General features: G+C 47.4%; 1 protein-coding gene across 1 annotated transcript in view; it reads left to right on the top strand.

Annotated features, from left to right (window-relative positions):
• LOC124118218 overlaps positions 1 to 13998 on the top strand; it is a 162491-nt gene that overhangs the window by 140781 nt on the left and 7712 nt on the right. Inside the window, exons 6-10 of the mRNA XM_048401469.1 lie at positions 9123 to 9295; positions 10355 to 10405; positions 11325 to 11400; positions 12060 to 12206; positions 12332 to 12409. Coding sequence (XP_048257426.1) covers positions 9123 to 9295; positions 10355 to 10405; positions 11325 to 11400; positions 12060 to 12206; positions 12332 to 12409 — 525 coding nt within the window. The remainder of the gene's footprint in view (positions 1 to 9122; positions 9296 to 10354; positions 10406 to 11324; positions 11401 to 12059; positions 12207 to 12331; positions 12410 to 13998) is intronic.

The raw sequence follows: 13998 nt of genomic DNA, 5'->3' as shown, positions 1-13998 counted from the left end.
TAGCAATCCAATTATAAACATGGCCACCACATTGAAAACATGTTTTTTGCCTTTTCTCAGTCACTTTTACATGTATCAAAGGGAAGTTCTATCTGAATGAGGTATGTGGTATAGAATCTACCATACACTGGAAATCTTGAAATTAAAGCAAGCATGAAAAAAAATGTGATAAATGCGAGTGGTCTTCACACGCATTAATTAACTTCGCATTTATGTCACCGAAATGACTATCAACATTAAGACAGCCTCACTGCACACTTTGGATTGCGGAAATACCAACTTGAATATAAACACAAACACAGTTTATTGAGCAGCAGTTGTAACAAGCATATACCAATGTCATTCAAAGAATAGGAATTACACAACAGGCATCCGGTGAGTTATCACTGCTGGCGCTAAGATTTCTACCCACTCGTGTCAAGCTTGTTGACACCTTCTCCGCATACCAATCAGTGAACTGTTGTTGGTTCAATTATTTTATTTCCTTTGAACTTCCTTTAAGGTCAGTCAACAGAGTTAACATATATACTGTGTGTTGTTTTTAGGAAATCACTGTTTATTGGCTAGGGGGTTAGCAGTCGCATTAATTTGGAGACGCATTAACTTCAAGATTTACAGTACATAATACTATTTGTGATGTATTTTGATGTTTAACCCTGCTATGGCCTTTGACCTGAAATATGCCTATGAATTGAAGTAACAAATATTGGAGCAAGTGGATCAGCCTCTCAGTAATATTCTTAGTAACAGAAACAATTTCAGAGACTCATGAATCTCTTTTGAGAATGTTGCTTGATATTCATTAACATGATATGAGGTTGACGTTTCTATGGTGTCTAACTGCAAACATCAAGTGCAGTCAAGCGGGTTGTGTTTGTTGGCACTGTGTTGACCACCGACGTGTATGACAGATTCCTTAGGCTGGGTGGACAGATGTAGCAGGGTGCTTGGTGGACACATGTAGCAGGTTACTGGGTGGACAGATGTAGCAGGGTGCTTGGTGGACAGATGTAGCAGGGTGCTGGGTGGACAGATGTAGCAGGGTGCTGGGTGGACAGATGTAGCAGGGTGCTTGGTGGACACATGTAGCAGGTTACTGGGTGGACAGATGTAGCAGGGTGCTGGGTGGACAGATGTAGCAGGGTGCTTGGTGGACACATGTAGCAGGTTACTGGGTGGACAGATGTAGCAGGGTGCTGGGTGGACAGATGTAGCAGGGTGCTTGGTGGACACATGTAGCAGGTTACTGGGTGGACAGATGTAGCAGGGTGCTGGGTGGACACATGTAGCAGGGTGCTAGGTGGACACATGTAGCAGGGTGCTGGGTGGACAGATGTAGCAGGCTGCTGGGTGGACACATGTAGCAGGTTACTGGGTGGACAGATGTAGCAGGGTGCTGGGTGGACACATGTAGCAGGGTGCTAGGTGGACACATGTAGCAGGGTGCTGGGTGGACAGATGTAGCAGGCTGCTGGGTGGACACATGTAGCAGGTTACTGGGTGGACAGATGTAGCAGGGTGCTGGGTGGACACATGTAGCAGGGTGCTAGGTGGACACGTGTAGCAGGGTGCTAGGTGGACACATGTAGCAGGTTACTGGGTGGACAGATGTAGCAGGGTGCTGGGTGGACACATGTAGCAGGTTACTGGGTGGACAGATGTAGCAGGGTGCTGGGTGGACACGTGTAGCAGGGTGCTGGGTGGACACGTGTAGCAGGGTGCTGGGTGGACACATGTAGCAGGCTGCTGGGTGGACACATGTAGCAGGGTGCTGGGTGGACACATGTAGCAGGTTACTGGGTGGACAGATGTAGCAGGGTGCTGGGTGGACACATGTAGCAGGTTACTGGGTGGACACATGTAGCAGGGTGCTTGGTGGACACATGTAGCAGGTTACTGGGTGGACAGATGTAGCAGGGTGCTGGGTGGACACATGTAGCAGGGTGCTGGGTGGACACATGTAGCAGGGTGCTGGGTGGACACATGTAGCAGGGTGCTGGGTGGACACATGTAGCAGGGTGCTGGGTGGACACATGTAGCAGGGTGCTTGGTGGACACATGTAGCAGGTTACTGGGTGGACAGATGTAGCAGGGTGCTGGGTGGACACATGTAGCAGGGTGCTGGGTGGACACATGTAACAGGGTGCTGGGTGGACACATGTAGCAGGGTGCTGGGTGGACACATGTAGCAGGGTGCTAGGTGGACACATGTAGCAGGGTGCTGGGTGGACACATGTAGCAGGCTGCTGGGTGGACACATGTAGCAGGCTGCTGGGTGGACACATGTAGCAGGGTGCTGGGTGGACACATGTAGCAGGCTGCTGGGTGGACACATGTAGCAGGGTGCTAGGTGGACACATGTAGCAGGGTGCTTGGTGGACACATGTAGCAGGGTGCTGGGTGGACACATGTAGCAGGCTGCTGGGTGGACACATGTAGCAGGGTGCTTGGTGGACACGTGTAGCAGCTAGGGTGCTGGGTGGACACATGTAGCAGGCTGCTGGGTGGACACATGTAGCAGGGTGCTAGGTGGACACATGTAGCAGGGTGCTTGGTGGACACATGTAGCAGGGTGCTGGGTGGACACATGTAGCAGGCTGCTGGGTGGACACATGTAGCAGGGTGCTTGGTGGACACGTGTAGCAGCTAGGGTGCTGGGTGGACACATGTAGCAGGGTGCTTGGTGGACACATGTAGCAGGGTGCTGGGTGGACACATGTAACAGGGTGCTGGGTGGACACATGTAGCAGGGTGCTGGGTGGACACATTTAGCAGGGTGCTGGGTGGACACATGTAGCAGGGTGCTAGGTGGACACATGTAGCAGGGTGCTTGGTGGACACATGTAGCAGGCTGCTTGGTGGACACATGTAGTAGGGTGCTGGGTGGACACATGTAGCAGACTGCTGGGTGGACACATGTAGCAGGGTGCTGGGTGGACACGTGTAGCAGGGTGCTGGGTGGACACATGTAGCAGGTAGGACGTACATATGGATGGCAGGTTGCTGGGTGGACACATGTAGCAGGGTGCTGGGTGGACACATGTAGCAGGGTGCTGGGTGGACACGTAGCAGGGTGGACACATGTAGCAGGGTGCTAGGTGGACACATGTAGCAGGGTGCTGGGTGGGCACGTGTAGCAGGGTGCTGGGTGGACACATGTAGCAGGTAGGACGTACATATGGATGGCAGGTTGCTGATTGGACACATGTAGCAGGGTGCTGGGTGGACACATGTAGCAGGGTGCTGGGTGGACACATGTAGCAGGGTGCTGGGTGGACACATGTAGCAGGGAGCTGGGTGGACACATGTAGCAGGGTGCTAGGTGGACACGTGTAGCAGAGTGCTGGGTGGACACATGTAGCAGAGTGCTGGGTGGACACATGTAGCAGAGTGCTGGGTGGACACATGTAGCAGACTGCTGGGTGGACACATGTAGTAGGGTGCTGGGTGGACAGATGTAGCAGCGTGCCGGGTGGACACATGTAGCAGGGTGCTGGGTGGACACATGTAGCAGACTGCTGGGTGGACACATGTAGCAGACTGCTGGGTGGACACATGTAGCAGACTGCTGGGTGGACACGTGTAGCAGGGTGCTGGGTGGACACATGTAGCAGACTGCTGGGTGGACACATGTAGCAGAGTGCTGGGTGGACACATGTAGCAGACTGCTGGGTGGACACATGTAGCAGGGTGCTGGGTGGACACATGTAGCAGGTAGGACGTACATATGGATGGCAGGTTGCTGATTGGACACATGTAGCAGGGTGCTGGGTGGACACATGTAGCAGGGTGCTGGGTGGACACGTGTAGCAGGTAGGACGTACATATGGATGGCAGGTTGCTGATTGGACACATGTAGCAGCGTGCTGGGTGGACACATGTAGCAGGGTGCTGGGTGGACACGTGTAGTAGGGTGCTGGGTGGACACATGTAGTAGGGTGCTGGGTGGACAGATGTAGCAGCGTGCTGGGTGGACACATGTAGCAGGGTGCTGGGTGGACACATGTAGCAGGGTGCTGGGTGGACACATGTAGCAGGGTGCTGGGTGGACACATGTAGCAGGGTGCTAGGTGGACACGTGTAGTAGGGTGCTGGGTGGACACATGTAGTAGGGTGCTGGGTGGACACATGTAGCAGACTGCTGGGTGGACACATGTAGCAGGGTGCTGGGTGGACACATGTAGCAGGGTGCTGGGTGGACACGTAGCAGGGTGGACACATGTTGCAGGGTGCTAGGTGGACACATGTAGCAGGGTGCTGGGTGGACACGTGTAGCAGGCTGCTGGGTGGACACATGTAGCAGGTAGGACGTACATATGGATGGCAGGTTGCTGGGTGGACACATGTAGCAGGGTGCTGGGTGGACACGTAGCAGGGTGGACACATGTAGCAGGGTGCTAGGTGGACACATGTAGCAGGGTGCTGGGTGGACACGTGTAGCAGGGTGCTGGGTGGACACATGTAGCAGGTAGGACGTACATATGGATGGCAGGTTGCTGATTGGACACATGTAGCAGGGTGCTGGGTGGACACATGTAGCAGGGTGCTGGGTGGACACATGTAGCAGGGTGCTAGGTGGACACATGTAGCAGACTGCTGGGTGGACACATGTAGCAGGGTGCTAGGTGGACACATGTAGCAGGGTGCTGGGTGGACACATGTAGCAGACTGCTGGGTGGACACATGTAGCAGACTGCTGAGTGGACACATGTAGCAGGGTGCTAGGTGGACACGTGTAGCAGGGTGCTCGGTGGACACGTGTAGCAGGGTGCTGGGTGGACACATGTAGCAGGGTGCTGGGTGGACACATGTAGTAGGGTGCTGGGTGGACACATGTAGCAGGGTGCTGGGCCGACACATGTAGCAGGGTGCTGGGTGGACACATTTAGCAGGGTGCTGGGTGGACACATGTAACAGGGTGCTAGGTGGACACATGTAGCAGGGTGCTGGGTGGACACATGTAGCAGAGTGCTGGGTGGACACATGTAGCAGGGTGCTGGGTGGACACATGTAGCAGGGTGCTGGGTGGACACATGTAACAGGGTGCTAGGTGGACACATGTAGCAGGCAGGATGTACATGTGGATGGCAGGTTGCTGGGTGGACACGTGTAGCAGGGTGCTTGGTGGACACGTGTAGCAGGCAGGACATACATGTGGATGGCAGGTTGCTTGGTGGACACATGTAGCAGGCTGCTGGGTGGACACGTGTAGCAGGGTGCTGGGTGGACACATTGAGCAGGGTGCTGGGTGGACACATGTAACAGGGTGCTAGGTGGACACATGTAGCAGGGTGCTGGGTGGACACATTGAGCAGGGTGCTGGGTGGACGCATGTAGCAGGGTGCTGGGTGGACACATGTAGCAGGGTGCTAGGTTGACACATGTAGCAGGGTGCTGGGTGGACACGTAGCAGGGTGCTAGGTGGACACATGTAGCAGGGTGCTGGGTGGACACATGTAGCAGGGTGCTGGGTGGACACATGTAGCAGGGTGCTAGGTGGACACATGTAGCAGAGTGCTGGGTGGACACATGTAGCAGACTGCTGGGTGGACACGTGTAGCAGGGTGCTGGGTGGACACATGTAGCAGGCAGGATGTACATGTGGATGGCAGTTTGCTGGGTGGACACGTTGTAGCAGGGTGCTTGGTGGACACGTGTAGCAGGCAGGACATACATGTGGATGGCAGGTTGCTTGGTGGACACATGTAGCAGGCTGCTGGGTGGACACGTGTAGCAGGCAGGACATACATGTGGATGGCAGGTTGCTTGGTGGACACATGTAGCAGGCTGCTGGGTGTACACATGTAGCAGGCAGGACATACATGTGGATGGCAGGTTGCTGGGTGGACATGTAGCAGGCTGCTGGGTGGACACGTGTAGCAGGCAGGACATACATGTGGATGGCAGGTTGCTGGGTGGACATGTAGCAGACTGCTGGGTGGACACATGTAGCAGGGTGCTGGGTGGACACATGTAGCAGGCAGGATGTACATGTGGATGGCAGGTTGCAGGGTGGACACGTGTAGCAGGGTGCTTGGTGGACACGTGTAGCAGGCAGGACATACATGTGGATGGCAGGTTGCTGGGTGGACACATGTAGCAGGCTGCTGGGTGGACACATGTAGCAGGCAGGATGTACATGTGGATTGCAGGTTGCTGGGTGGACACATGTAGCAGGCAGGATGTACATGTGGATGGCAGGTTGCTGGGTGGTGGCAGGGCTGGGATGAGAGATTGGGCTGGAAGCTGCAAGGTTCTCTTGAGAATGCACTTATGAATTATGTGGAAAGCCTTCTAATTTGCTGCACTGAATGTGCATTGTTCCATCAGAAAATCAGATATTGTATATAGCTCTGTAATTAAAATTTCTGGAAAAGCCCAAGGTAGGTCAGATTTAGTTTTGTAAGATTTCACATGAAAGGGGCAAGAATTTCTCTTTGTGTTTGTTTGTTTGTTTATTGTTTATTCACCTCATTCAGCAATATTTCAGCTATATTAAGTTGATCTGTAAATAATCAAGTCTAGACCAGACAATCCAGTGATTGACATTAGCATTGATCCACACTGTTGGGATATGATGACTTACATGAACAAAGTCAGCAAACCTGACCACCCGATCCAGTTAGTCACCTCTTACGACAAACATGGGTTCGCTGAAAACCTATTCTCTACCCAGAACTTTACAGGTCTTCTCATAGTGAGTTATGTTGTAAGGGACAAACAATTCTTTCTTGAGTTTTCCGGAAATGCAATATGACTAGGTGTGAAATAAACATCTAGGGTATTTTCTGAGTTGGACTTTACCACGAGGATGATTGTGTAGCCAGGTGGTGGTGCTAACTCTGAATGAGTTATAGCCACATAAGTACCACCCACTTATAACCCCCTAGTATTCATTCTATACATATATACATATATATATACATGTTCATCTATTATCACCATCACTGCATTCTGTGTTCATTATATGTTGTCCTTGTCTGCAGTTGAATGTCAGCCAACTAACATCAACCCTGATACCCTTTTGCAGCCTCTGTAATTTCTCCAGCTTCACCATGACTTCCCCCTATCTATTTTTAGATATGTCCACCACTTCATGTGACTGAAACATCTTGACTTCCTTTAATACCTGTCAGATGCTACCTTTCTTCTGATTGGCCCTTTGGTCCACTTCTTTAAACTTCCTTTCTCACCTGCCCTCCTCATGCATTCTGCATGAACTCTTTATGGAGGGAGAACTCTTCTTTACAGGTGAGAAACATTTCAATATTCTTATCTCTTTCCATCCTGCTTTGGAAACAAATATATTCATAGAAAGGGTATCACACCTTTTCATTAAAGTAAAATATATTTAATTGCATTATTATTTAATTTGTTATATCTAAATATTTGCCAGTTCACCCATTTTGTGTTACATAAATTGAGCACATGGTCTTCAACCATGTGCTTCAACCATGTGCTACCCAACGTATCCTTATAAATTAATCTGTTTCCTTTTTGGCTTAAATTAAATTATAACAATTCTGCATGAACTCTTTATGGCGGGAGGACTCTTCTTTACAGCTTCCCTCCCACCATCTACTACAAAGAAATAAATATCATCATCATCCAAGAACTGCCTCATGTTTTGACTAGCAGCCCAGTGGCTGGACACATCACACCACACCTGGCTACAATTGCATGAGACCTAATGTACTGCTGAATATTTTTTTTAAACTTTGTGGAATAATAAATCAGGTTTTTGTTTTATTGATTATTTCATGGAATCAGTGTTCTTTTTTTTCTTGTTGGACTTCTAATAGTGGAACTAAAGGCACTTTTGTCATGACATCCTGGTTGTGAAGGGATCCTGTTTTTGTCACTTGTATGGAAACGACTTGAACAAACTGTTCAGTATATTGTTTCAAGTTCAGAAATGACTCAAACATATAAAGCATATCCCTTTGATGAGTTTCAGGCCAACTGGCAATCCTAGAAGGTTTCATTGAAGAGATCTTCAACCCGCCTTGTTTGTGACCAAATTGTATTGTGTGTAACACTAGGGCAGTTCATGACTACTGGGCTCAGCAGAAGCAATATCTCACTTTGACATGAGTCACTTGTAACATCCTGGAGCTAGACCAGAAATGGAAACAGGGTCGTGGAGCGTAGTACCTCTTTACCACATGAACTGTACATGTAAACAAAGTTAGGGCATCCTCTCAGTAGTAGATAGAGAACAACAGAAGATCTGGGATAGAATAGGTCTCCAGCGACCCATGCTTGCCGTAAAAAGCAACTATGCTTGTCATAAGAGGCAAATAACATGATCGGGTGGTCAGGCTCGCTGACTTGGTTGATGCATGTCATCGTAACTCAACTGCGTGGATTGATGCTTTTGAAGTCACTGAATATGTCTGGTCCTTACTTGATTATTTACAGACCACCAACTGACAGTACTTTATCAGGATATATAACATAGTTACAAGATAAATCGCAAAGAACAATGAAGAACGAAGCGTGGTTTATTTCACGATAAAACATTGTTCTGTCATGTCATTTCTGGAGATTTGAATATGCACTCGCATCTTGATGACATCATATAGTGGATGACATTATCTTTAAGAGGGAAGTGCAGATAAACGCAGAGGTCGAATCATCGCATCCAAAAGTGGGAGAGATATGACAATCGGTATTAGAAGAAAATTTACAGAAAATTGATGTGAAGATTGAGAGAATATGCTAGAAATACCAAAATTCACCCACCTGCACCCATCATGGCTTATTCTCACTGCAGGGTTTTATTGTATAGTAAACAACTCCCACTTGTCGTTTATTTCTTTAATACAGCCCAGCTGCAAGAACTATTGTTCTCACAACTGTTGCTTTTCGTTGTGATAAAGTACTGTCACACATCCTCTCAAATACTTCAGTTCATGAATAACATATCAGCATGAATAGTGAACAGCTTGCACAAGTGGCACTTTACACTTCCTCCTCAAGGCCCCTGACCCAGGCATCTGTGCAACATCTGTGTACATGCAACTCAGTGGCACTGGTGTGTAAAGAGCCTTCACTTCAGTTTCCTGGTCAACACTTATCTTCTTGCCACACCAGTTGAACGACTCATTTCATTTTTTCAGGCATCATGAGGAAGCCATCTTGGAACCCAAACATCTCAGCAACCCCAGACTTGAGCGATGTTGCTGTGACCTTTGATCCACTGTTGCCAGGGGCAGACTATGTGTCTGTGTGTCTGGTGGAGGAGACGAGGACTAAACGCTGCTTCATGGAGACTCGTGTCAACAAGCCACAGGTGAGTCCTACACATCTGCACACTGTGGACATGATGGAAAGTATGCAGCAGCTCTGTGTATGTTGCAGCTAGATGTGTCCATAAGTAGCAATGTAGGATTACAAATTTGTGTGTGGCTGTGTGTTCATGGGTAGCAATGTAGGATTACTGACTTGTGTGTGGCTGTGTGGTCATGGGTAGCAATGTAGGATTACTGACTTGTGTGTGGCTGTGTGTTCATGGGTAGCAATGTAGGATTACTGACTTGTGTGTGGCTGTGTGGTCATGGGTAGCAATGTAGGATTACTGACATTTGTGTGGCTGTGTGTTCATGGGTAGCAATGTAGGATTACTGACTTGTGTGTGGCTGTGTGTTCATGGGTAGCAATGTAGGATTACTGACTTGTGTGTGGCTGTGTGTTCATGGGTAGCAATGTAGGATTACTGACTTGTGTGTGGCTGTGTGTTCATGGGTAGCAATGTAGGATTACTGACTTGTGTGTGGCTGTGTGTTCATGGGTAGCAATGTAGGATTACTGACTTGTGTGTGGCTGTGTTCATGGGTAGCAATGTAGGATTACTGACTGGTGTTTGGCTGTGTGTTCATGGGTAGCAATGTAGGATTACTGACTTGTGTGTGGCTGTGTGGTCATGGATAGAAATGGCAACAGGAATAACCTTGTTATTTTATTTGTAGTATTTTGGTGACACGTGGTCCTATGCACAGGTCACAGCTAGGTCACAAATCAGGTTAAGTTTAGCACCGTTAGCCGCGAAGAGTCCTTACATGTGGTGTCTCCATGGGCAAGTGTCTTTGTTCGAAATGTGCCTCTTTTCACCCAGCAGTGAATAGGTACCCAGTAGGAACAACATGGCAATGTAGTTGTTAACCTTCTAGCACCTAACAGGCAGCTTAGCTTGTATACTCCCCAGGGAGCTGAGAATGATGATTGAGGCACACTGACCCACTGACCGGGGTAATAATATCTAAGCGCTAACAGCATGTTTATGCATAGAGTACAGTGCCAAATAAGTCATTTTTATCTCTTTTTATAGAAAAACACAAAATCTTCCTTTCAGAATCACAAAAGGTTTACTGATGTTCCTTGCAACAAGACCTACAGAGTGTGGGTAAGCCTTACTCATTTATCAGTCAGACCTGAGATCTACACTTCACAGAGAGTCTTCAACCTCCATCACTTTTGGCCTTCCTCTTGCATTAAGCTGCCCTTTATTATCCCCTGTTACGAACAAGAAGGGGGATATAGAAATGGGTGCAGAACTAAAAAAACATGAGATATCTGAACGTGAAATGGTGCTTTTTGATAGTTTGGGATTTTTGAAAAAAATATTTTTCAAGTCTCCATGGCAAAGTCTTTGACTTAGACTGAAAATGGCATTAGTGCTTGTTTCTGGAGGGCTAATGCCTTGCACACAACCGGACATGTCATATTGGCTGGGGATATGAGTATTTAATAGCGTAATTAAGAACGAGGTTGTTTGTATCCAATTTCATGTTGGACTGCATGATGATTCTGAATCATTTCATGATGCAAAGATCTATTATTTGTAGTCTGTGTGTTATGTTTTCAGATCTGCCCATTTACTAAAGCTAAGAAGAGCCTGTAGTCTGTGTGTTGTTGTGTTTTCAGATCTGCCCATTTAATAAAGCTAAGAAGAGCCTGTAGTCTGTGTGTTATGTTTTCAGATCTGCCCATTTAATAAAGCTAAGAAGAGCCTGTAGTCTGTGTGTTGTTGTGTTTTCAGATCTGCCCATTTAGTAAAGCTAAGAAGAGCCTGTAGTCTGTGTGTTATGTTTTCAGATCTGCCCATTTAATAAAGCTAAGAAGAGCCTGTAGTCTGTGTGTTATGTTTTCAGATCTGCCCATTTACTAAAGCTAAGAAGAGCCTGTAGTCTGTGTGTTGTTGTGTTTTCAGATCTGCCCATTTAATAAAGCTAAGAAGAGCCTGTAGTCTGTGTGTTATGTTTTCAGATCTGCCTATTTAGTAAAGCTACGAAGAGCCTGTAGTCTATGTGTTATGTTTTCAGATCCGCCCATTTAGTAAAGCTAAGAAGAGCCTGGATGATTGGATAAAGGCCCCAGAGTCTTTCACCATGCCCTGCTGTGAGTTGGGCTTGTATGGCCAGTCATATCACACTTCCCATGTCTAGAAACACTTCCAGCCTTAGAGTGCCCTAGATAGCCCTTGTGTCAAAGATCAAACTGTAGACTCTAACACTTTCCTTACAAATAAACCTTTAAACAAGTCCCCATCAATACTAACTACACTGTCTCCTATCATCCCTCACCACTAACCAGTCCCTCCTGTTCCAAAATATCTGATTCTAATACATTAGTAAGTGAATAGCCTCTCCAACATCACTCCCCAACCCATTCAATGAGGGATACCATTACCATGTGTTGTTGTTGCTTTTAGTGCTCTTAGAATGAAATTGGATCCCCCTCCTAGCACCATGAGGTGGACCATGCTAGATGGTCAGTGCCTAGTGTGAAGCTGATACTAGGTGTCAGCAACCATATTGAAACTATCACTTCAGTCGATCACTTTAGTCATTATGAATTTGGCAATTAATGTAGGAGTTATGTGTCATGCATGTTTTTGATGAACTAGCTGCCTTGTTCATAACTTTGCTTTAAAACTTTTCTAAGTATCCACAAAACTGGTGAACCTTAGCACCTCCTGCTGTAATTGTTGAATTTATTTTGGTTCAAAGTCATACATCAATCTTTGCAGTTGTAAAATCTAGACAGTATATTTGCAGCACTGCCTGTGTCATCACTGCCACCGGCACCATCATGGACTGCAGAACCACCACCGGCACCTGGCATCATTCCAGTCATTGTCATATGTACCCTTGTCCTGTGTCTGACTATGGCATCTCTTGTCTTCTTCTGGCTCCGTAGAGGAGGTGAGTTGACCACACTCATAGTAAACCTTGTAAACTTGAATCATTTGAATGTTGCCCCCCTCAAAACCATGTAAACTTGCCCTGAATGTTTTCAGTCAAGTGTTTATTGGTTTGGTGTATTTCAGTGGTTGTGCCTCTGCTGGAGAAGTGTCTGTTCTGCTGGCCCCGCAACACTTCCCAGCCAGAACCGGTCAACAATGAGGGTAGGCAGTGCTATGTCTCCATGCATCTCTGTGTCCATGTATGTCTGTGTCCATGTGTGTCCATCTCCATGTGTGTCTATCTCCATGCATATCTTTGTTCATGTGTATCTATATCCATGCATATCTTTGTTCATGTGTATCTATATCCATGCATATCTGTGTCCATGTGTGTCTATCTCAATGTGTGTCTGTGTCCATATGTGTCTGTCTCTGTGCATATCTGTGTCCATGTGTGTCTATGTCCATGTGTCTGTGTCCATGCATATCTGTGTCCATGTGTGTCCATGTCCATGTGTGTCTGTCTCCATGCATATCTGTGTCCATGTGTGTCTGTGTCCATGTATGTCTATCTCCATGTGTGTCTGTCTCCATGCATATCTGTGTCCATGTGTGTCTGTGTCCATATGTGTCTGTCTCTGTGCATATCTGTGTCCATGTGTGTCTATGTCCATGTGTGTATGTCCATGTGTCTGTCTCCATGCATATCTGTGTCCATGTGTGTCTATGTCCATGTGTGTCTATGTCAATGTGTCTGTCTCCATGCATATCTGTGTCCATTTGTGTCTGTGTCCATGTGTGTCTATCTCCATGTGTGTCAGTGTCCATGTGTGTCTTTCTCCATGCATATCTGTGTCCATGTGTGTCTGTGTCCATGCATATCTGTGTCCATGTGTGTCCATGTCCATGTGTGTCTGTCTCCATGCATATCTGTGTCCATGTGTTTCATCTCCATGTGTGTCTGTCTCCATGCATATCAGTGTCCATGTGTGTCTTTCTCCATGCATATCTGTCCATGTGTGTCTGTCTCCATGCATATCTGACTCCATGTGTGTCTGTGTCCATGTGTTTGTGTCCATGTGTGTTTGTGTCCATGTGTGTTTGTGTCCCTGTGTGTCTGTGTCCCTGTGTCTTTCTCCATGCATATCTGTGTCCATGTGTGTGTGTCCCTGTCTTTCTCCATGCATATCTTTGTCAATGAATGTCAGTCTCCATCTGTGTCTGTGTCCATGCATATGTGTGTCTATGTATATGTGTGTCTGTCTCCATGCATATCTGTGTCCATGTGTGTCTGTCTCCATGCATATTTGTGTCCATGTGTGTCTGTCTCCATGTGTGTCAATCTCCATGTGTCCATGTGGATCTGTGTCCTTGAGTGTCTGTGTCCATGTGTGTCTGTCTCCATGCATATCTGTGTCCATGTGTGTATGTCCATGTGTGTCTGTCTCCATGCATATCTGTGTCCATGTGTGTCTGTCCCCATGCATATCTGTGTCCATGTGTGTCTGTCTCCATGCATATTTGTGTCCATGTGTGTCTGTCTCCATGTGTGTCTGTCTCCATGCATATCTGTGTCCATGTGTGTCAATCTCCATGTGTGTCAATCTCCATGTGTGTCCATGTGGATCTGTGTCCTTGAGTGTCTGTGTCCATGTGTGTCTATGTTCATGTGTGTCTGTCTCCATGCATATCTGTGTCCATGTGTGTCTGTCTCCATGCATATCTGTGTCCATGTGTGTCTGTCTCCATGCATATCTGTGTCCATGTGTGTCTATCTCCATGTGTGTCAATCTCCATGTGTGTCCTTGAGT

This window comes from Haliotis rufescens, unplaced genomic scaffold (genome assembly GCF_023055435.1).
Source record: "Haliotis rufescens isolate VD_foot unplaced genomic scaffold, xgHalRufe1.0.p SCAF_22, whole genome shotgun sequence".
In the NCBI taxonomy this organism is placed as follows: domain Eukaryota; kingdom Metazoa; phylum Mollusca; class Gastropoda; order Lepetellida; family Haliotidae; genus Haliotis; species Haliotis rufescens.
The sequence above is the reverse complement of the archived record's forward strand: the minus strand, read 5'-3'. Positions and strand labels throughout refer to the sequence as shown.